The 24051-nt window shown below is 51.2% G+C and overlaps 1 protein-coding gene across 1 annotated transcript in view; it reads left to right on the plus strand.

Annotated features, from left to right (window-relative positions):
• The window catches only part of LOC122389222 (protein unc-80 homolog), a 66865-nt gene that overhangs the window by 19652 nt on the left and 23162 nt on the right, over positions 1–24051 (plus strand). Inside the window, exons 8-29 of the mRNA XM_043381046.1 lie at positions 11294–11454; positions 12050–12223; positions 12418–12497; positions 12851–13018; positions 13668–13840; positions 14171–14358; positions 14620–14783; positions 15504–15524; positions 16843–16976; positions 17031–17191; positions 17412–17659; positions 17869–17992; positions 18463–18577; positions 19952–20139; positions 20362–20507; positions 20686–20854; positions 21198–21324; positions 21739–21756; positions 22503–22629; positions 23248–23348; positions 23588–23702; positions 23944–24019. Of these exons, the coding sequence (XP_043236981.1) occupies positions 11294–11454; positions 12050–12223; positions 12418–12497; positions 12851–13018; positions 13668–13840; positions 14171–14358; positions 14620–14783; positions 15504–15524; positions 16843–16976; positions 17031–17191; positions 17412–17659; positions 17869–17992; positions 18463–18577; positions 19952–20139; positions 20362–20507; positions 20686–20854; positions 21198–21324; positions 21739–21756; positions 22503–22629; positions 23248–23348; positions 23588–23702; positions 23944–24019 (2978 nt within the window). The remainder of the gene's footprint in view (positions 1–11293; positions 11455–12049; positions 12224–12417; positions 12498–12850; positions 13019–13667; positions 13841–14170; positions 14359–14619; positions 14784–15503; positions 15525–16842; positions 16977–17030; positions 17192–17411; positions 17660–17868; positions 17993–18462; positions 18578–19951; positions 20140–20361; positions 20508–20685; positions 20855–21197; positions 21325–21738; positions 21757–22502; positions 22630–23247; positions 23349–23587; positions 23703–23943; positions 24020–24051) is intronic.

The raw sequence follows: 24051 nt of genomic DNA on the forward strand, positions 1-24051 counted from the left end.
AGGGTGCGGGTTCAGCGGTGTGCACGTGGTGGGGCCGCGACCGGCGCCGAGCAGAGGGCACGTGCTTTAGGCTCAGTTGTTCGCTTAAAAAAACTTAGTGAAAAGCATTAGAGCCGGCAGGTCATTGACCTTTGACAACGAAGGCCGACACAAGGCACCGCTCGCCAAGGGGATTCGCCAGTAAATACTATTAATTTGTTTTTGCAGTATCTCAGCCGTTTCTGGGCCGATTTAGCTGAAACTTGGACTGTCGGTGGTAGTGTAGTGTAGGGTAGGGTAGGGTAGGGTAGGGTAGGGTAGGGTAGGGTAGGGTAGGGTAGTGTAGTGTAGTGTAGTGTAGTGTAGGTAGTGTAGTGTAGTGTAGTGTAGTGTAGTGTAGTGTAGTGTAGGAGTAGGGTAGTGTAGGAGAAGGGGTAGTGTAGGAGTAGGGGTAGTGTAGGAGTAGGGGTAGTGTAGGAGTAGGGGTAGTGTAGGAGTAGGGTAGAGTAGGAGTAGGGTAGAGTAGGGGTAGGGTAGAGTAGGAGTAGGGTAGAGTAGGGTAGAGTAGGGTAGGCGGGCGGGCGTGCGTTGCGGGCGTTTTTTTGCGGCGGTATTTGCGTTTTTTGCGGTGTTTGTGTTTGGCGGCGGGCGGGCGGGCGTTGCGGGTGTTTTTGCGGTGTCTGCGTTTGGCGGCGGACGGCCGTTTTTTGCGGCGGTTTGCGGCGGGCGGCCGTTTTTGCGGTTTGCGGCGGGCGGCCGTTTTTTTTGCGGCGTTTTGCGGTTGCCGGCGGCCGGCCGTTATTTGCGGTGTTGCGGTTTGCGGCGGACGGCCGTTTTTTTGCGGCGTTTCGCGGTTGGCGGCGGGCGATGCGGGCTTTTTTTGCGGCGGCGGTGTTTGCGTTTTTTGCGGTGTTTGCGTTTTGCAGCGGACGGGCGTTTTTTTGCGGCTTTTTTGCGTTTTTCTGCGGTTTTCGACGGGCGGGCGATTGTTTCTTTTTTGCGAAGTTTGCGTTGGCGTTTTGCGCGTTTTGCGGTGTTTGCGTTTTGCGGCGGGCGGGCGGTTTTTCACAATTCAAGTCCCAACCTTCGGATCCGCAGTGCTGTTCGACAAGCGCTGCCCGGGCCCGCCTTACAGTTTAATTAAAAACAGCTACCCAAATCTGCCCATATAATACAGATAAAAATACAAGTCAATCACCCAAACTAATGCACCCGTAACATAACATAAATCAAAACATACAGTTATCGCGTAAACCTGTACCTCTAGTCTATATTATAAATCCTAAATAATCCGCCGCCGCCGTGTGCGACGTAGTCACTTTGTAGCGCTTATTGCGGCGGCGTCTGTTGACCTACGGCCGTGAAATTTTACAGAAATGTGGGCCACCTTTACACGTAGGTCGTATTAAATTTTGGACATGATGGGGCCGGGGGTGCGCCCGCGGCGCGTGCTCGCGTGCCCATAGGGTTAACATAAGAATCGGCAAAAACACGCTATTGCTCGGGAACGGTAAGGGCTACGGGGGTGAAATTTTCACTGCAAGTCGGACGCGTGCACTCATTTGTCGTATTAAATTTTCGAGGGGGTTGGTTCAGCGGTGTGCACGTGGTGGGGCCGCGACCGGCGCCGAGCAGAGGGCACGTGCTTTAGGCTCAGTTGTTCGCTTAAAAAACTGAGTGGAAACAGACCCGGCAGGTCATTGACCTTTGACAACGAAGGCCGACACAAGGCACCGCTGGCCAAGGGGATTCACCAGAAAATACAATTAATTTATTTTTGCAACATCCCAGCCGTTTCTGGGCCGATTTAGCTGAAACTTGGACTGTCGCTGGTAGTGTAGGGTAGGGTAGGGTAGGGTAGGGTAGGGTAGGGTAGGGTAGGGTAGGGTAGGGTAGGGTAGTGTAGTGTAGTGTAGTGTAGGAGTAGGGTAGGGGTAGGGGTAGGGTAGGGTAGGGTAGGGGTAGGGTTGAGTTAAAATAGGGCCTAGGGTAGGGTAGGGTAGGGTAGGGTAGGGTAGGGTAGGGTAGGGTAGGGTAGTGTAGTGTAGTGTAGTGTAGTGTAGTGTAGTGTAGTGTAGTGTAGTGTAGTGTAGTGTAGGAGTAGGGTAGGGGTAGGGGTAGGGTAGGGTAGGGTAGGGGTAGGGTAGGGGTAGGGTTGAGTTAAAAAAAGGGCCTAACATACAAAAGACTTGGACACTCCGCAACTATCGCTATTATATTAAAAACAGCTATACCCAAATCTACCCAAATAATACAGCTAAAATACAAGCTACTCACCCAAACTAATGCATCCGTCACATATAATTAATCAAAACATACAGTTATCGCGCAAACCTGTACCTCTAGTCTATATTATAAATCCTAAATAATCCGCCGCCGCCGTGTGCGACGTAGTCACTTTGTAGCGCTTATTGCGGCGGCGTCTGTTGACCTACGGCCGTGAAATTTTACAGCAATGTGGGCCACCTTTACACGTAGGTCGTATTAAATTTTGGGCATGGTGCGGCCGGGGGTGCGCCCTTGGCGCGTGCTCGCGTGCCCATAGGGTTAACATTAGAATCGGCAAAAACACGCTATTGCTCGGGAACGGTAAGGGCTACGGGGGTGAAATTTTCACTGCAAGTCGGACGCGTGCACTCATTTGTCGTGTCAACTTTTCGAGCGGGTGGGTTCAGCGGTGTGCACGTGGTGGGGCCGCGACCGGCGCCGAGCAGAGGGCACGTGCTTTAGGCTCAGTTGTTCGCTTAAAAAACTGAGTGAAAAGCATTAGAGCCGGCAGGTCATTGACCTTTGACAACGAAGGCCGACACAAGGCACCGCTCGCCAAGGGGATTCGCCAGTAAATACTATTAATTTGTTTTTGCAATATCTCTGCCGTTTCTGGGCCGATTTAGCTGAAACTTGGACTGTCGGTGGTAGTGTAGTGTAGGATAGTGTAGTGTAGTGTAGTGTAGTGTAGTGTAGTGTAGTGTAGTGTAGGAGTAGGGTAGTGTAGGAGAAGGGGTAGTGTAGGAGTAGGGGTAGTGTAGGAGTAGGGGTAGTGTAGGAGTAGGGGTAGTGTAGGAGTAGGGGTAGTGTAGGAGTAAGGGGAGTGTAGGAGTAGGGTAGAGTAGGAGTAGGGTAGAGTAGGGGTAGGGTAGAGTAAAGGTAGGGTAGAGTAGGAGTAGGGAAGAGTAGGAGTAGGGTAGAGTAGGGTAGGCGGGCGGGCGTGCGTTGCGGACGTTTTTTGCGGCGGTATTTGCGTTTTTTGCGGTGTTTGTGTTTGGCGGCGGGCGGGCGGGCGTTGCGGGTGTTTTTGCGGTGTCTGCGTTTGGCGGCGGACGGCCGTTTTTTGCGGCGGTTTGCGGCGGGCGGCCGTTTTTTGCGGTTTGCGGCGGGCGGCCGTTTTTTGCGGCGTTTTGCGGTTGCCGGCGGCCGGTCGTTATTTGCGGTGTCACGGTTTGCGGCCGGCGGCCGTTTTTTTGCGGCGTTTTGCGGTTGGCGTCGGGCGATGCGTGTTTTTTTTTGCGGCGGCAGTGTTTGCGTTTTTTGCGGTGTTTGCGTTTTGCGGCGGACGGGCGTTTTTTTTGCGGCTTTTTTGCGTTTTTTCTGCGGTTTTCGACGGGCGGGCGATTGTTTCTTTTTTGCGAAGTTTGCGTTGGCGTTTTGCGCGTTTTGCGGTGTTTGCGTTTTGCGGCGGGCGGGCGGTTTTTCACAATTCAAGTCCCAACCTTCGGATCCGCAGTGCTGTTCGACAAGCGCTGCCCGGGCCCGCCTTACAGTTTAATTAAAAACAGCTACCCAAATCTACTCAAATAATACAGCTAAAAATACAAGTCAATCACCCAAACTAATGCACCCATAACATAACATAAATCAAAACATACAGTTATCGCGTAAACCTGTACCTCTAGTCTATATTATAAATCCTAAATAATCCGCCGCCGTGTGCGGCGTAGTCACTTTGTAGCGCTTATTGCGGCGGCGTCCGTTGACCTACGGCCTTGAAATTTTACAGCGATGTGGGCCACCTTTACACGCAGGTCGTATTAAATTTTGGGCATGATGCGGCCGGGGGTGCGCCCTTGGCGCGTGCTCGCACGCCCATAGGGTTAACATTAGAATTGGCAAAAACACGCTATTGCTCGGGAACGGTAAGGGCTACGGGGGTGAAATTTTCACGGAAAGTCGGATGCGTGCACTCATTTGTCGTATTCAATTTTCGAGGGGGTGGGTTCAGCGGTGTGCACGTGGTGGGGCCGCGACCGGCGCCGGGCAGAAGGCACGTGCCTTAGGCTCAGTTGTTCGCTTAGAAAACTGAGTGAAAAGCATTAGAGCCGGCAGGTCATTGACCTTTGACAACGAAGGCCGACACAAGGCACCGCTCGCCAAGGGGATTCGCCAGTAAATACTATTAATTTGTTTTTGCAATATCTCAGCCGTTTCTGGGCCGATTTAGCTGAAACTTGGACTGTCGGTGGTAGTGTAGTGTAGTGTAGGGTAGGGTAGGGTAGGGTAGGGTAGGGTAGGGTAGGGTAGGGTAGGGTAGGGTAGGGTAGGGTAGTGTAGTGTAGTGTAGTGTAGGGTAGTGTATGAGTAGGGTAGTGTAGGAGAAGGGGTAGTGTAGGAGTAGGAGTAGTGTAGGAGTAGGGGTAGTGTAGGAGTAGGGTAGAGTAGGAGTAGGGTAGAGTAGGGTAGGGTAGGGTAGAGTAGGAGTAGGGTAGACTAGGAGTAGGGTAGAGTAGGGTAGGCGGGCGGGCGTGCACTGCGGGCGTTTTTTGCGGCGGTATTTGCGTTTTTTGCGGTGTTTGTGTTTGGCGGCGGGCGGGCGGGCGTTGCGGGTGTTTTTGCGGTGTCTGCGTTTGGCGGCGGACGGCCGTTTTTTGCGGCGGTTTGCGGCGGGCGGCCGTTTTTTGCGGTTTGCGGCGGGCGGCCGTTTTTTTTTGCGGCGTTTTGCGGTTGCCGGCGGCCGGCCGTTATTTGCGGTGTTGCCGTTTGCGGCGGGCGGCCGTTTTTTGCGGCGTTTCGCGGTTGGCGGCGGGCGATGCGGGCTTTTTTTGCGGCAGCGGTGTTTGCGTTTTTTGCGGTGTTTGCGTTTTGCGGCGGACGGGCGTTTTTTTTTTGCGGCTTTTTTGCGTTTTTCTGCGGTTTTCGACGGGCGGGCGATTGTTTCTTTTTTTGCGAAGTTTGCGTTGGCGTTTTGCGCGTTTTGCGGTGTTTGCGTTTTGCGGCGGCGGGCGGTTTTTCACAATTCAAGTCCCAACCTTCGGATCCGCAGTGCTGTTCGACAAGCGCTGCCCGGGCCCGCCTTACAGTTTAATTAAAAACAGCTACCCAAATCTACCCAAATAATACAGATAAAAATACAAGTCAATCACCCAAACTAATGCACCCGTAACATAACATAAATCAAAACATATAGTTATCGCGTAAACCTGTACCTCTAGTCTATATTATAAATCCTAAAAAGTACCCCGCCGCCGCCCACGCCGTGTGCGACGTAGTCACTTTGTAGCGCTTATTGCGGCGGGATCCGTTGACCTATGGCCGTGAAATTTTACAGAGATTTGGGCCACTTTTACATGTACACTCGGGGGCAGATTGATGTTCCACAACTCTTTATCCACCGGGTTCCTATGGCTCAGCATTGGCAGCAGCCGCCTGGTACCGGTAGACTGTGCCGCTTCACTTACTTGTCAAGCGGCACAGCCTACCAACACCGTATGCCACCGGTCTGGGTCGGTGGCTGGAAGGTGATGTGGGCCGCCTGTGACGTCAGCGCAGCGGTGAGGGCCGAGCCCGGAGGCATGGCTCGGGTCGGCGCCGCGCGGCGGCTGGCGAGGGCTGGGGAGTGAGGTGGGGTGGGAGCACGGACCATCGCGCGGCTGAGCGAGTGTAGTTAACTTTCGCGTCTCAAGGCGTCAATTATTCTACCTAACAATTGTGCTAAAGCAGTTGTTAAAATGTCCTATCCCCAAGACAGCGCCTATCATCATACTTGCCATGCACATTACGACACACTTAAACGTGGCATTGGGACAGCCGATAGAATTTATATCACACGTGCATCGAGTTGCGGAGCTACATTGTTTTTAACAGATAAGTATTAAGGCCTTGATTGAGCTCATTGGTGTCTATTATTTCGCACAGCAATCGTCCAGAGACGTTGGAACTGGGGTTTTTGGATAGCGCGGCGTCCCAACTTTAAGCAACTCTTTATACTGTTCCTCTAATGTGTGGTCGCAGCCACCAATAGCAAACCGTTCCATCTAGGAACAAATAAGTCTCGCACCTGGGACGGTTCGAACCGGGTTTCTCCAACCGGTCACCCCACGACGCTAGCGTGCATCCACTGAGCTGCCGAAACCAGCGACCACCCACCGCGGTCAAACGCGATCAAATGTCACAATACCGTCATTGGCGGTCAGCGGGTGAATGTCATTTTGTTTTGTGCGGACGAGGATCATTCTCGGTAGCTCAGTGGATGAACGCTCGTGTCGTGAATTGGCCGGTGGGAGAAGCCCGGTTCGAGCCCCCCTGAGTGGCCGACTTTTTGGCTCCTAGTTGGAACGGTTTGCTATTGGAGGCTGCGACCACATATTAGAGCAACAATAATAATCGCTTTAAATTGGAGCGTTGGCTGCGGCGCTACTCATAACCCCCCAGTTCCCACGGCTCTGGACCATTGCCGTGCGAAACAATAGACACCAATCTGCTCATTCAAAACCTTAATACTAATATGTTATACAAAATATAGCTCCGCACCTCGATGCACGAGTGACATAAGTTCTATCGGCTGTCCCATTGCCACGCTTAAGTGTGTCGTAATGTGCATTGCAAGTATGATGATAGGCGCTGTCTTGGGGATAGGACATTTTAACAACTGCTTTAGCACAATTGTTAGGTAGAATAATTGGCGCCTTGAGACGCGAAAGTTAACTACACTCGCTCAGCCGCGCGATGTCCGTGCTCCCACCCCACCTCACTCCCCAGCCCTCGCCAGCCGCCGCGCGGCGCCGACCCGAGCCATGCCTCCGGGCTCGGCCCTCACCGCTGCGCTGACGTCACAGGCGGCTCACATCGCCTTCCAGCCACCGACCCAGACCGGTGGCATACGGTGTTGGTAGGCTGTGCCGCTTGACAAGTAAGTGAAGCGGCACAGTCTACCGGTACCAGGCGGCTGCTGCCAATGCTGAGCCATAGGAGCCCGGTGGATAAAGAGTTGTGGAACATCAATCTGCCCCCGAGTGTACCTAGGCCGCATTAAATTTTGGACATGATCCGGCCAGGGGTGCGCCCTTGGCGCGTGCTCGCGTGCCCATAGGGTTAACATTAGAATCGGCAAAAACACGCTATTGCTCGGGAACGGTAAGGGCTACGGGGGTGAAATTTTCGCTGTAAGTCGAACGCGTGCACTCATTTGTCGTATTAAATTTTCGAGGGGGTTGGTTCAGCGGTGTGCACGTGGTGGGGCCGCGACCAGCGCCAAGCAGAGTGCACGTGCTTTAGGCTCAGTTGTTCGCTTAAAAACTGAGTGGGCCGGCAGGTCATTGACCTTTGACAACGAAGGCCGACACAAGGCACCGCTCGCCAAGAGGATTCGCCAGTAAATACAATTAATTTGTTTTTGCAATATCTCAGCCGTTTCTGGGCCGATTTAGCTGAAACTTGGACTGTCGGTGGTAGTGTAGGGTAGGGTAGGGTAGGGTAGGGTAGGGTTGGGTAGGGGATTGTAGGGTAGGGTAGGGTAGGGTAGGGAATTGTAGGGTAGGGGTAGGGTAGGGTAGGGTAGGGTAGTGTAGAGGTAGGGTGGGGTAGGGTAGCGTAGGGTAGGGTAGGTTAGGGTAGTGTAGGGTAGGGGTAGGGTAGGGTAGGGTAGGGTAAGGGTAGGGTAGGGTAGTGTAAAGGTAGGGTAGGGTATGGTAGGGTAGGTTAGGGTAGGGTAGGGTAGGGTAGGGTAGGGTAAGGTAGGGTAGGGTAGGGTAGGGTAAGTTAGGAGTAGGGTAGGGTAGGGTAGGGGTAGGTAGGGTAGGGTAAGGTAGGGTAGTGTAAGGGGGAAGGTAGGGTAGGGTAGTGTAACGGTAGGGTAGGGCAGGGTAGGGTAGGGTATGGTAGGGTAGGGTAGGGTAGGGTAGGGTAGGGTAGTGTAGGGGTAGGGTAGGGTAGGGTAGGGTACAGTAGGGTAGGGGTAGGGTAGGGTAGGGTAGGGTAGGGTAGGGTAGTGTAAGGGTAGGATAGGTTAGGGTAGGGTATGGTAAGGTAGGGTAGTGTAGGGGTAGAGGTAGGGGCAGGGTAGGGTAGGGGTAGGGTAGGGTAGGGTTGAATTGAGTAACATCCTAACTTATTAAGGGCTCGAACAACTCGCATGCATCACCATCATACTTTATAGTTCAATTAAAAGCAGTTACACAAATAATACCAATAAAAATGCAAGATTCTACACCCAAACTAATGCATCCGTTTATCATACATATCAAAAGATACAGTTATCGCGTAAACCTGTACCTCTAGTCTATATTATAAATCCTAAATAATCCGCCGCCGCCGCCGTGTGCGACGTAGTCACTTTGTAGCGCTTATTGCGGCGGCGTCTGTTGACCTACGGCCGTGAAATTTTACAGCGATGTGGGCCACCTTTACACGTAGGTCGCATTAACTTTTGGACATGATGCGGCCGGGGGTGCGCCCGCGGCGCGTGCTCGCGTGCCCATAGGGTTAACATTAGAATCGGCAAAAACACGCTATTGCTCGGGAACGGTAAGGGCTACGGGGGTGAAATTTTCACTGCAAGTCGGACGCGTGCACTCATTTGTCGTATTAAATTTTCGAGGGGGTTGGTTCAGCGGTGTGCACGTGGTGGGGCCGCGACCAGCGCCAAGCAGAGTGCACGTGCTTTAGGCTCAGTTGTTCGCTTAAAAACTGAGTGGGCCGGCAGGTCATTGACCTTTGACAACGAAGGCCGACACAAGGCACCGCTCGCCAAGAGGATTCGCCAGTAAATACAATTAATTTGTTTTTGCAATATCTCAGCCGTTTCTGGGCCGATTTAGCTGAAACTTGGACTGTCGGTGGTAGTGTAGGGTAGGGTAGGGTAGGGTAGGGTAGGGTTGGGTAGGGGATTGTAGGGTAGGGTAGTGTAGGAGTAGGGTAGTGTAGGAGAAGGGGTAGTGTAGGAGTAGGAGTAGTGTAGGAGTAGGGGTAATGTAGGAGTAGGGGTAGGGTAGGAGTAGGGGTAGTGTAGGAGTAGGGTAGAGTAGGAGTAGGGTAGAGTAGGAGTAGGGTAGAGTAGGGGTAGGGTAGAGTAGGAGTAGGGTAAAGTAGGAGTAGGGTAGAGTAGGGTAGGCGGGCGGGCGTGCGTTGCGGGCGTTTTTTGCGGCGGTATTTGCGTTTTTTGCGGTGTTTGTGTTTGGCGGCGGGCGGGCGAGCGTTGCGGGTGTTTTTGCGGTGTCTGCGTTTGGCGGCGGACGGCCGTTTTTTGCGGCGGTTTGCGGCGGGCGGCCGTTTTTTGCGGTTTGCGGCGGGCGGCCGTTTTTTTGCGGCGTTTCCCGGTTGGCGGCGGGCGATGCGGGCTTTTTTTGCGGCGGCGGTGTTTGCGTTTTTGCGGTGTTTGCGTTTTGCGGCGGACGGGCGTTTTTTGCGGCTTTTTTGCGTTTTTCTGGGGTTTTCGACGGGCGGGCGATTGTTTCTTTTTTGCGAAGTTTGCGTTGGCGTTTTGCGCGTCTTGCGGTGTTTGCGTTTTGCGGCGGGCGGGCGGTTTTTCACAATTCAAGTCCCAACCTTCGGATCCGCAGTGCTGTTCGACAAGCGCTGCCCGGGCCCGCCTTACAGTTTAATTAAAAACAGCTACCCAAATCTACCCAAATAATACAGATAAAAATACAAGTCAATCACCCAAACTAATGCAACCGTAACATAACATAAATCAAAACATACAGTTATCGCGTAAACCTGTACCTCTAGTCTATATTATAAATCCTAAAAAGTACCCCGCCGCCGCCCACGCCGTGTGCGACGTAGTCACTTTGTAGCGCTTATTGCGGCGGCGTCTGTTGACCTACGGCCGTGAAATTTTACAGCGATGTGGGCCACCTTTACACGTAGGTCGTATTAACTTTTGGACATGATGCGGCCGAGGGTGCGCCCGCGGCGCGTGCTCGCGTGCCCATAGGGTTAACATTAGAATCGGCAAAAACACGCTATTGCTCGGGAACGGTAAGGGCTACGGGGGTGAAATTTTCACTGCAAGTCGGACGCGTGCACTCATTTGTCGTATTAAATTTTCGAGGGGGTTGGTTCAGCGGTGTGCACGTGGTGGGGCCGCGACCGGCGCCGAGCAGAGGGCACGTGCTTTAGGCTCAGTTGTTCGCTTAAAAAACTGAGTGGGCCGGCAGGTCATTGACCTTTGACAACGAAGGCCGACACAAGGCACCGCTCGCCAAGAGGATTCGCCAGTAAATACAATTAATTTGTTTTTTGGTTAGGGTAGTGTAGGGTAGGGGTAGGGTAGGGTAGGGTAGGGTAGGGTAGGGTAGGGTAGGGTAGGGTAGGGTAGGGTAAGGGTAGGGTAGAGTAGTGTAAGGGTAGGGTATGGTAGGGTAGGTTAGGGTAGGTTAGGGTAGGGTAGGGTAAGGTAGGGTAGGGTAGGGTAGGGTAGGGTAAGTTAGGAGTAGGGTAGGGTGGGGTAGGGGTAGGTAGGGTAGGGTAAGGTAGGGTAGTGTAAGGGGTAAGGGTAGGGTAGTGTAACGGTAGGGTAGGGTAGGGAAGGGTAGGGTAGGGTAGGGTAGGGTAGGGTAGCGTAGGGTAGTGTAGGGGTAGGGTAGGGTAGGGTAGGGTACAGTAGGGTAGGGGTAGGGTAGGGTAGGGTAGGGTAGGGTAGGGTAGTGTAAGGGTAGGATAGGTTAGGGTAGGGTATGGTAAGGTAGGGTAGTGTAGGGGTAGAGGTAGGGGCAGGGTAGGGTAGGGGTAGGGTAGGGTAGGGTTGAAGTGAGTAACATCCTAACTTATTAAGGGCTCGAACAACTCGCATGCATCACCATCATACTTTATAGTTCAATTAAAAGCAGTTACCCAGTTCTACACAAATAATACCAATAAAATTGCAAGTTTCTACACCCAAACTAATGCATCCGTTTATCATACATATCAAAACATACAGTTATCGCGTAAACCTGTACCTCTAGTAAGGATAAAGGATGATTTCTTTTCAGTGTTTACTGAGCTAAATGCCTCGGAACCACTCTCTCAGCGACATTTCCATGCCCTTTATCAAAGTATCCATTCTTCCTTCTCCGAGCTCCATCCAGCGATGTGACCCTCCCCGTCCGATGTGCGTCAGGTAAGGAACCGGCGCCTGGGACCGGTGGCGAGGACCCCTCTCGAGCGCCAGCTCCAGCCGATGAGGGGGCCGACCCCGGTCCGGCGGCGGGCTGGACCGCTCGTCATGAGCCTCCCTCCGACCTCGGCTTCAGTTCCGACCCACAGCCTGCCTCCAAAGAGGTGAGGTGGCAGCCAGGGGTACGAGATGTGGTGTTCAATTTGGGATCTAATTGTATTGTGAGGGCTTACGACCCCATTGGATGAGCCACAACTGCGAACACTTTGATGTAGGTAATTGATATAGCTACTTTTTCCATGTCCTTGCACAGTTTTAGACTCCCACGTTTTGCTTTACTTAAGACGCAAGTTTAAAAGAGTTTCACGGGACCTTTTTAGTATTTCGTAACAGGATAAGAACGACCATGTTTGATGCAGTTCTTATCACTATATCATTGCATGATAGACTGAAGAAAGTGTGAATGAATAATTCATAGTTCTTGCGTTGATAAATGCGTCACTCATCGTGCGACTTGACCTAGTTCTCGCGGGCCAGCACCAGTTTATCACAATAACGGCCGCCGAGGGATCTCGCCTGAAATACTGCCCAGCTTCAACCGACGATCCATGCATAAACTAAAACCGTTGCTAGCCGTATACGGCAATAGCTCCGGCATAAAGAGCGCCTGATCGATGAAGCGTGGGGAGGTAAAGGATCCCAGTAACATCTCCATCTGCATGCATGCAGGGTAAAATAACGCTACGATGATCTCTGCAGGCGTCGCGATCCAGCTCTTCAGCCACCACCCCGCGCGAGCCGCACGCCACCTCGTTTCCCGAAACGATCCCCGAAGAGACGTCTTCCATTGAAGAGGAGCACGTTATGATCTTCCGTCTCGACTCACTACCAGAGGAAGAAGACGAGGCCCAGAGACGACCCAAGGTCTACAAGGTCAGTACAAGGTCGAGGTTGACCAAATGCTTTGAGACGCTTCCACTTTATGACGCTAATAAAAATCCGAGCACAAATTTTCATGCTCTAAAGGGTTTCTTATTGTTGTTGCTCATTGAAAACAAATGACATTGAAGATTCAAGCATATTTGGTGTTGCATTCAGACGCATTGATCAAGTTCAAATGCTTTCAGGTCCCTTCTCGAATGCTGAGTAGGCAGGTCGCAGAATCTCGACCCAGTCCTCAGGAAAGCTTCCGTACCGCCGATAAAGGGTATGTTACAACCGTGCACAACATAAACTCTGCTCAATCCCATGTGAGGCATTGTAAATGTAGGGCTGTTGCGATTTTGTTTTAACTCAATGAATAGAGCGCCATTGGCTCAAAAGGGCCTCGAGTTTTGAAATCTTGGCCCATTATTTTCTACTGTAAAATAAAACAAATAAGCATTTGCTTCATAAGGGTAAGCATAGCTACAGCACCACTTTGCCAGTCAAATGAGCACTTTTTATAATACCTACACCGACTTGCGGTGATATAAAAGGTAAATCGATCGGCGCGTTGCTATATCTGCCCGGATGGCGCCGCGCTCACACCGATGCCACCACTGGCCCACCCGTGTGCAGGAGCATGGAGCAGGTGGAGTCTGCCTCCTCGCGGGCCAGCCACAACCCGCCGGCGGCCGTCGACCTCACGCTGGCGACATTCACCGACGTGGCCGTGCTACGCTGCCTCTTCATCCCGCAGTGGGTCGAGGAGGGCGTCTTCTGGGCCGTCCAGTTCCTCTTCTACCGGTGAGACAGCCGCAGAAAGATGAGCTAAATATTTCGGAAATTCCACTTAAATATAAATTTTATCATATACGAGACCCTAGGCCAGATATTCATTAGACTTCGCTAGAACTAGTGACATCTCATTTCATCGTTTCCCCGGTCCTGGCGGCTGGCGCCTTCCGCAATTTTAGCGGACGGTTAGACTGTCCCGCCGAACATCCAAGCCATGCGGATCAGACTAACTGCCAGGCGCCCGTGCCGCTATTCGTAGCACGACCAAAGCAAACGAGCACGCTGTTTCTCTAGTATTCAGCCATGTTTCCGTTGGCCGGCGAAAAAGTTGCTGTTTCCTTTGTCGATCTGCCGGTCTTTCCTTCCTCGTTTAACGTTCCACTTTAGCACGTTTCTTTTTAATGATGTGAAGCGGATCTTTTAAGTCCTTTCTTTGATTACTTTCCAATCCTTCTAAAGCCGGCTCGTGCTTCTGATTTCAGGTTTCTATTAACACATATATACGGGAGGTCCTTTAATGTAAAAGCGTAAAGGTACCTATTTGGTCTTTGTTTCAACATAAATTCGCAGCACAATCATGTTTATTTAAAAAACTCGACTGATAGGGTATCTGTTGTGCTCACTACCATAAACTTTTTTTTTTTTCTACCGCGTTCAGGCTGCGTGAGATGACCAACGATGGCACTGAGGAGGATTTGCCTCGAAAGAGGAGCAACTCGCTGCCGGTGCCGAAGATCGAGGTCTCCCTGTATCAGAGTCCGGAGACGAAGCGGCGAGAGGCGGCCAGCCGGGACGCCCCGCCACCATCCCCCGAGCCCAAGTACTCGGGAGGTAAGCCGACCCGCAGTCGACCCAGTCGGTCAATTGGTCACGTGACCTATTGCCAGTCACGTGACGGTCCAATCAGGGATGGAGGCTCAGCGGGTGTTAGTTGGGGGGGGGGGGCATCCCCGGAAGATCGGGTCGAGAACGTTTGACCTGGCTCATTGACTGCATTACCCGCCAGCTTCTCCATTGCACGCTAAATTTGTACTCGCCTTTGCACCCATTTCCCTCACTCCTTTAGACGCCGCTACGGCAGGGGAAAGTCTAATCGGGCCGTTTATTACACCATCCAGAAATTGTTCCGTCATTAGCATAAGCAAGTCTGTCTCGCCGCAGAGTTCATGGCCTCGCCGACGGGCGGACCGCTGCACAAACGATCTGCCAGCGAGCGCGGACGCAAGGGTAAGACCCGGATGGCTGACTTCCGGGCGTTCGTCGAGACCAAGCTGAAGTCGCGGTCCCAGACGATGCTGGAGAGACTGGCGGGGGACGGGCGGCGCGGCTCGGCCTCCGGAAACTACCCGGTGGGTGGCTCTCATAGCTCCTCTCACTTCTCTTTCTTTCACTCTCCTTTCATTTTGGCTTTTTCTCTATTTTATATCCAGTATCCTCAATCTAAAAACTATTCGATGCAAAAACTTTATTCCCTGTCAGGTCTAACCTAACATAATGTAATGGAATGGCTAAACATAAGGTGGCAACAAAGAAATCCGGCAACGGATCTGTACGTATCATCACCAAAACACACAGCGACCACCATATGATGTCGTGTGCCTGGTTTGCAGAACTCGACATCTCAGTCGGACCTGAACGAGCCCGAGTCGCGAGCACGTTCCTCCATGGACCAGCACCGGGAGCACGGCGGCAGTTTTTCGGCGGCCGACTCGCATCAGTACGACCCTGTGCTCGGCCAGAACCTCGTCAAAGGGAAGAGCATGCCCAGCCTCAGGTGAGCCCGCCCAGCCGCACACGCGCCGCATTATTCACGGCCCTGTGCACAGCTTTGATGATCAGCGAGGGCCTTTGTGTCATTTAGTGGGAAATGCCGAACTATGTGATGGCTTCACGGGAATTTAGGCCTTGCTTCTTTTGAAAGGAAACGTTTGAATATCAGCCGCCAGTTTTATAGATTGCTTCGTTTTGTCACAATGCTACACATTCCCCTGCCATGGATTAGATAATAATGGATTAGATTACTATCTAAGATTTCGATCTAATCCATGGTCCTGTAAATCAATTCCACATGTTTCCCTTGTCTACATAACAAAAATACTAATGCGATAAGGTTATTGTTTTTATTGTACCATTCCAATGTTTATCAAACCCTCATAAAATGTAGAGAAATAAAAGGACAATTATAAAAATGAAAGTCACATTTTTTGCCACCAAGCATAAAACATTAAGGAGGGAAAACCTCAAGTACCGACATTTCTAAGCACACGCATACAATTACTCGCTATCCATTGTTAATATTCATTGCACATCAAACGACAAAACATTAAAAGCAGATTTAACACATACTACCCCTGTCAACGACACAGGAACAGGACTCATTACCTGCAATGGGAAAACGTTCATCCGACGTTCAACCGCTGTTTGTCTCCTTTTGTCTGTTCTGTCTCCTTTCTCCGTCTTCGTTTCAATACTCACGTTTCTCTCTCTCTATCAGCTCTATTGTAGAAGAGCTAGGGTAAGTGAGGTTTGCATTGTCATTGCCACACGTTTTCCTTGTTTACGATTAATTACTAACAGCGTGATACATTTACAATACTAGAGTAGCGAGGTTGAGTTTTCACTTACCATAAGTTGGCACAAATGCGTGTGCGGTACTTCGAGGCCTTGAAAAGCCGAAAGCTTTTTATAGAAGTAGTTTGGCCTGAATGTAATTAGACACATAGTTTGCCCGTCTGAATAGTTAGACATTCTTAAATGCAATATTGATGAGTTTCTGTGGCACAATTTTATGCATTTACTTAAAGTGAAGTTAAAGAAGTTTTGAGTCCACCTTTCACTGGCATATAACTGTTTCTGAAGGAAGCTTATCAGCCAATTTAAATTGTGTGTGACGTCTTGGAGGCGAAACATTAGGGATAATTCTAAAATGACCGTATTTGAAATAATGCATGTTCACATTACGCATGTAAATGCATTTTACTAGCAATGTCCAATGTACAAAATATTAGCTAATTTGAAATGATATAGTTTATCGCATGCTGTATAAATGACAGAATTTCAATAACTAGCAACTAACGCTTCTACTTCCTCACATTAGATAAACACTAAAGTGGTGAAAACACGAGCATGGTGTGGCTGCACAGAAGCTTTAGATAATATACGCATTAAAATGGTTGACCAGGAAAAAAAAACCTGCTGAACAGAAGGCCAGTACCGCAGCCAGCCACAAAAATAGACGCTCTAACATACATTTCGCTCGTTGGCGTACCTATAATTCAAGACGCACACATGCCATGCTACTTCTAATTCAAACTAAAAAGCATCATCCCTCTAGAGCTTGAATAAACGTAAGCTGACCGCACCTAGCCTAGCATAGGAGTGAAGAAGTGTTAGTTTTGAATATGCTTTTTCTTACCCATTTATTTAAGCTAAAGAAGAAATTTCTTAAATGTAGGGAACTATCAATAGTCGAATCGTCATCCTCAAATAATTAGGTATAGTGTATGCATCAACTTGTGCGATGTAACTATATTTTTGATAGCTCAAAGCGTTAAAAAATTTTCGTTTCAATTTCAAGACTTCAAGAAGACGTTATCTTAAATTCCAAACTTTACAGCTCAACCAATCTAGTAGGCAAACGTAGTTACCTAATCCATTGCGATATAGTCGAGCTGGCCACTTAGTTACAATTATTGTACAGTTGGCAGCACTTTCCATCCATACAGCGCGGCGGCATGTAGCCGAGGCGGCAGTGCTGCCCGCAGCTCCTCTCCGACAGGCTGACCGAGCCTCCTCAGCGGGCCTCGCGCGAGTGACCGGCCGCCGTCCGGCAGGTACATGGGCGTGCCGCAGATGGCGCAGCCGCCCAAGACGCTGGCGTCGCGCATCGCCAGCGTGCCGCACCCCATCATCACGGTGACGCAGCACACGCCGTCGCCCACGCCGACCCCCTCCGTGTCGGAGGAGGGCCCCGGCGGCGGCGGCGGCGGCGGCGGCGGCGGCGGCGGTGGCGGCGGCGCAGCCCGGCCGTTCCTGCGCGACCTGACGCGCCGGCCAGTCACGCTGAACCGCAGCTACTCGGACTCTGACGTGTCTTACAGCGCCGAGGAGCTGACCGAGGCCGCCGGATCCACCTACTACATCAACAAACACGGCGGCATCGACCTCGTCATGCTGCTCAAGGTAGACGCAGGTGGCAGAGCTCGGCTGCACAATTGGCTTCATTCGATGAAGGATGTTATTTGATATTTCTTTAGGAGTTTGTCATGCGGCTATTCTCCGCAACAAACTATAAAGTTTAACACTACACTTCTAATACATTTATAAAGTTAATTGTAATTAAATCAGTTTTCGAGTTTTCCAATTATTTGCCCGGTTCGATCCGACGTCCGCGCGCCTGCAGGGCCTCCACTCGGTGGTCCTGAGGAACCGGCAGACCAACACACTGCGCGTCACCGAGGCCATCGTCAGCCTGCTGGAGATCATGCTGTCCATGGACGTGATGCTGCTGGACCGCGAGGAGGAGCGTCAGGAGGGGTCGGCCGCCGCTGCCGGAAGCTCCGGGGCAGCCGCGACAGAGGAGACGGCCGAGCCCGAGCGGGCCAAGGCCGGCTTCCTCGTGCACTATCTGTACATGGATATACTGGTCAGGTGAGATAGCTGCCACCTGAATTTATAGGCTTTGTGATTAGTTTAAGAACTTGTTACATACTTAACGTTTGTGTTCATAAATGTTTAAATGTAACGAATTTCGGTTCGCTGCCTATTTGACGCCCTTCTAGTCATAAAACGCACTGAACACTTACTGTTAAGTTCATCGAGTCAGCTGTTGAGTGTCTGTGCGGTGGCGTTTACGACAGGTCTTTCAAGCACATGGGCTGTGCGCACGGCTGCCGAGAGGGTTACCGCGGCCCGAGTGCCGAGTTTCTGCGCTCCCAGGCGCAGCTTCTGCTCACACGTCTGCTGAAGATTGACGAGCGCAGTGTGAGTGTCAGGGAGTGAGGGTCGCCCGGGGAGAGAGTAGGCGAGATAGAGCAGCGAGGTAGAGCAGGGAGGAGGAAGTGCCCGCAGCAGCGCTCCGGCTAATCGTCACAGTGAAGATTGATGAGCCGAGTGGGTGGCGAAGCTTGACCGTACACAAGAGCTTCCATTTGTAGATGCATTTCCCGAGTCATTTGTATATGTGCAGCCAGCCCACGACGCAGAAATGATATGATAAAGTAGTCGGCCAGACAGAGAAAAATATTATTTCCTGCGAGGTTAACTGAACTGTTTACAAGTTGCAGTTGAACAAATTTAACTGAGCACAGTCTGTCATGAAACAGGCATTGCAATGCTGAGCTTAATCTCACGAAGTAAGAGTTTCAACTCTTTTATTTTTGCTATTCAATTATTTTCGTGACCGTTTTATCGAATGGGCAGCCATTGTAATCATATGACGTTGATTTCTACAGTTTAAAAAGTACATGCGGGAGCTGTCATCTCAGTCGTCGATCCACGAGCTGATGGAGTTTCTGCACTCGTTCGTCGGCTGGTGCGGCGACCACGGCCAAGCGGCATCGCCGATGAGTGAGTAACGTTTTCGGGTGCTCTTGAATGAGTTTCAAACTGATTTAGGTACGTCATAGCTGTGCTGTGTATGTTGTATGTTTGCTACTGTACTGCCATTTTATAGACACAAAGGCTGGCGAACTGCTTGGCAAATTCGACAACAAAAGATCGAGTGAAATCCCTCCACCTGTGACAGTAATTTTCGAAGTTCGTGACATTCTCACTCATATGCACTGGCATTGTATCAGCTGCCACGCCCACTTCGTTATACTCGGGTAAACAAAAAACACATCACGTTACACCACACAGCATCCACCCGCACTACTCGTTCATACAAAATCTACATCACTTTCTCGCACCCTCGGTCGTTCCGTGGGGTCGGCAGAGCGCATCGCTCCCCGCGAGTATCCGCGATCGTCGACCAGCCGGGCTGGAAACGTTCCCCGGACAGCGATCTCTCACCACGACTGAGCTATGGCGTCAGTAACAGCACAGGACTGCAGCGGAACGAGATAGAGATATAAGGGGGGGGGAGAACGGATAGAATTAGAAAATACAAACAGCGTGGCGAAATAGAGAGAAAGAGAGAGAGAGAGAGAGAGAGAGAGAGAGAGAGAGAGAGAGAGAGAGAGAGAGAGAAGAGAGAGAGAGGAGAGAGAGATGGAGATGGGGATAGAGTGCAAGAGGGAGGGAGAAACAGAAAGAAAGAGAGAAAGAGAGCGAGAGAGAGAGAGCAAGGAGAGGGAGAAGGAAAGAGGGAGAGGGAGAGAGAGGGAGAGAGGGTTGGTTGTTAGAATAAACAGAAAAGATTAGAGGTTCAGTGCGGCACGATTGTGCTGTGGCCCGCGTCCACTCTCTGTAATCGTAATCCGGTGTGACGGGGACCTCCTGACGCGGCGGCCGGCCGGGCGCCAAACGACTATCGGCCGTCACCAGCCATCAATTACACACACGGCGATAGCCGCGGCAGAGCCCGGCGATAGCCACAGCAGAGGGCAGGATGGCAGAACACAGGGATGGTCATGACGATAGATAGCTACGGCAGAACGTGGGATGGCAGAGGACAGGGAGGACCGCGGCAGAGGGCGGGGAGGACCGCGGCAGAGGACAAGGAGGACCGCGGCAGAGGACAGGGAGGACCGCGGCAGAGGGCGGGGATGGCCGCGGGAGAGGGCATGGGTAGGGAAGGAAGAGGGCAGGGATGGCAGATGGCAGGGATAGCCACATGATGGCGGTGGGCCGTCACAAGATACACGCCCTTGCTTTATCTAGTTATATCGTTGCGTTGTCCCTCATGTTCAGTACAATCGAGAGGGTGGCAATATTCATCAGGGCACAAACTCACATCGGCGATCGATCCCGCCTCATTCACGTATTGTCTGCCGTCCCCAGACCAAAAGCGAACGTCCGGAAAGCAGGCTGACAGTGCCCACCAGTTCGGCTACGCCACCAACTTTGGCGCCGTCCGCGGCACTGCCAGCGTGCGTGGCGTCGAGGGCCAGATGATCGGCATCATCTTCGGCGAGTACATGCGCCGACTGGTGGCCATGTCGCGGGAACTCCGCCTGCCCGAGCACCTGGTGAGTGGCGGACGCGTACGGTGCGGCGGATTGTCGAGTGTCGGTGTTGGACAGAATCGGGCAGTGCCGGACTGTCGGTGTCAGTAGATGTCAAACTGTGTCAGGGAGTGTCGGAGACAGTGTCAGGCAGTGTCGGCTTTCGGTAGTGGACTGATATGCGAGTACGTGCCGCGATATGACAGGCAAGCTAAGAGCTGTCACTTTCCTCTTGTTTCCACGCAGGCCCTGTACCACGACGTCCGACAGTTTGTGGTATACGTTCGCGACAACCACGGCTGCATCTTCAGGAAGGTGCTCTTGGCTGGCTTTTTCGACTCGACCGACCGCAAAAACGTACAAAACACAATCATCACCACCAAAGTAGTTCGGTAAGAAATTACAGTATTTCGGTAAGAAATTGATATCAGCTTACCACATAAAAATAGTTTTCATTAGGCTGGTCCGTGAAACTTCCTTGAAGACCCATTTAAGGCAATATATTTTTGCTTATTACTAATTGTCTTAATGATCATCTTTGTAGCTCAACGTTTGTTTCTTTCATGACAGGCGCATCCACATGATGGCCGAGCCCGGCTCCAGGGAATCCCCGACCAACTACTACCATACAGAGGACAAGGAGGAGCGCGAGGAGAGAGGACACAAAAAGTCCTTCTTCAGGAAAAAGGGCACCGTGGCCTCGCTGTCCTCAGTGATACGGAAGGCACCCAGCGTCCAGGTAAAGTTTGCCATGAAGTTTCTATCAGAAGGAAATGTTATTCTTATTTGTTGTATTTATTGGAAGTACTGATTTCCAGGGGCGTGGCTTTTGGTTTCTATCAGGTGAGCTTCAGTCATCATCGTGATCCTTAGTTGGAGTGAGTTTCATTTTCACTTCAAACTCTGTGCTGTATGTTATGACAGGTAGGTATTGCTTTCCCTTTACCATTTGAAGCACACTGAACGATTTTTGGTCGCATCGGGAATTTTAGAAAGACAAATTGTTTTCTGTAAACTTGTCCATTTTAATTGTTCACTCTTCAGTGGCAGGCAGTTTTTCACTCAATTCTTCCGATCGGTAGAGCATGCTGGACGCGGATGGCGACGAGAGCCCACCGGGTCCCAGCCCGGCGTCAACCATCCGCAGAAAGAACCGCCACTCGACGCGGGCCGCCGAGGAGCCGCGCACGCGCCGTGTGTCCCGCTTCGGTGAGTCACGTGACCCACCGCCCCGGGGGTACAAAATGACGTCACAGGCAGTGGGCGGGGCACCCGAGTGCGATGAAAAAACGCTGCAGAGTGCAGTTCACCGTTCATGGACTTCTGTAGATATCAGACCCGTGCAGGCAGTCGATGCTGTGCCGCTGTTCATTGATGTCATGCGGTACAGTCTACCTAGCGCGGTGAATTCCGAGAAACTCCCAGGCTGTTGCTACAGCATTGAATGCTAAATAGCTACTGGTCGGTTGTTAACTTGTTTTTTATCTGTGATCATAATTTTTTCCTCAGCATTGCAACGGTTAGGGGTGTACTGAAACAGTTTTGATAGACATTCTGGAAATCATAACATTGAATCAATATGATTTCATGTCATTGAAATAACGCCTGTCAACACTGTGCCAGACGGCGGATTTAAAAGAAGTAAGTTTTGGAGGACAGTTCTACCACGTTCTACATAATTGTGTTTGGCTCACTCACAGCGCACTAATGCACCCACTTCTTGATAACCACTGAAAACTCCCTCGGTTTATCTGTTTTGGAGGTTTGTAAATGTTCTTCAAATAAAATCGAAGCTCAGTTGGAATTAATAGCACCTACGGGAAAATGCTGCATTTCAATGTTATTAACGACTAACTAAGCTGGTGGAAGACTGTTTTCTTCGATTGACGTGCACCGCTATTCTTGAGCACACGCTTGTCTTCGCTTTCAACGATGTCACTAACTCTTCCTGGATGACAAACACAAATAACACGAATGTCATCTGCCTATCTTTGATGTGCACACACACTTTTACAAAGGCCATTTCGCTAAAACATCGAAGCCTGAGCTGTTATTTTTGGAATGCACACTCAGTACATAATTTCGGTGTATCTGCTGCCTGTATGGAGCCACTTATTGGATTCTGTCTCAACCTGCAAGGAGATAAGTAAGCCCAAAACCGAAAAAAAACATTTTCAAACGAGTGAGATAAAAAGGCACTTTAATAATGGATCAGAAGCACACGAGTCTGGAACCAAATATTGTGGTTGTTATTGTGATTTATTATAATTTAACGAGGTTCAATATAGTACGATGATAAAGAGACAAAGCCCAGCCGGCGCGGGCTGACGAGGAGGCACCGCTGACCCGTGACCCCTGACCGGCGTATGTGTGTGCTGTGCTGCCAGCGTCCCTGTTCCGCCGGGAGGTGACCGGTCGCCAGGGCTCGGAGGAGAGCACGGAGGACGGCGAGGGCTCTGACCGGAGCATTCGGAGGCAGTCGGTCTACCGCGCCATCCGATACAACCGGGGAGGGTGAGGCAGGGCGGTCCCAAAACACCATACAGCAGGGTAGGGGGCGAGGAAATCCGGTCCCAACATCCGATACAACAGGGGAGAGTGAGGCACGACGGTCCCAAAGGCAGGACGGTCCTTCAACATCCGATGAAACAGGAGGAAGTCCGGTTCCAACATCAGATAACTACAGGGGAGGGTGAGGCAGGGCAGTCCCCAACATCCGATACCACAGAGGAGGGTGAGGCAGGACGGTGTCCTAACATCCGATACAACAGGAGAGGGTGAGGCAGGACGGTCCCACCATCCGATACAACAAGGGAGGGTGAGGCAGGACGGTCCCAAAACACCATACAGCATGGGAGGGTAAGGCAGGACGGTCCCCAACATCTGACACATGTTACCGTAGGGGGAGGGGGGGGGGGGGGCATTGGTCCGTCCGGTACCTATCGGGATGGCACTGTTAACCTCCGGCGGAGTTCATATGCATTGTGTGGTTTTGAATATATTTGCTTAATACTAATTGGTTAATTATTTGCATCAATGTGATAATCAGCATCCAGTGATACCGGTGTCTTTCTGCGTGGTTTTACCAAGAACACCGGTTAGTGGGTGCTGTTTTCTCCCCAGTACGGTTAGTCTGAGCCTATACCGAGCCCGAAAGAGAATGGAGGACCAGCTGAGCCGCATCGGACTCGGCAGAAACCGGAGAAAGGAGGGACTGCATGAGGACGTACCAGGTACAGAACCAACCACCTGTAACGACTGATTTACTTACCGCTCCTCTATGACTGTATCGGTAATACTGACGACTCTCTACTTTGGCGAATTGATATAAACTATGAACAATGCTGTTTCGAATAATCGGGATGCATTTAACTTGCATTGCATAACGTAAATTCCGCCCACCATATCTAGTTATTAGCACGTTTTTATGAGATATATGTGAGCTGACGATCGTTCACTGTCCGCTCACCAGACCGGAGTCGGCACAACTCGTGGGACTTTGACGGCTATCCACAGAGTCTCGAGTACATGATCGTCAAGGAATGTCGACTGGTCAACACCACCGCTGTCCGGAACGGCATGAAAATGTAGGTGCAGTCGACCGGGAAAGTCTAGTGAAGTAATTCCTCAAACATTTTCATATTCAGCATATTCAATAACCGCAGAATGTTTGAAATGGACAATACTATTCGTTAGCATTGTGTTTTTCTATTGAATAATGAACTGCAGCAGTAATGACAGTGTTTTGAACATCCAGAACGTAGGCACAGCTGCGAAGAATATGTTCACGCACAGTCTATGTAACACTCGGACGCTGTGCGTTTGCAGACTGAACCTGCTGATGGAATCAGCCCCGCCGGGCAGTGTACCGGACGCACCTATGGTAGCCGCCGCCTTCTCCCTGGTAAGAACACCCGACCCCGCTCCGCCGCCGAA

Source organism: Amphibalanus amphitrite, unplaced genomic scaffold, assembly GCF_019059575.1.
Source record: "Amphibalanus amphitrite isolate SeventyFive unplaced genomic scaffold, NRLGWU_Aamphi_draft 000349F_arrow, whole genome shotgun sequence".
NCBI lineage: Eukaryota > Metazoa > Arthropoda > Thecostraca > Balanomorpha > Balanidae > Amphibalanus > Amphibalanus amphitrite.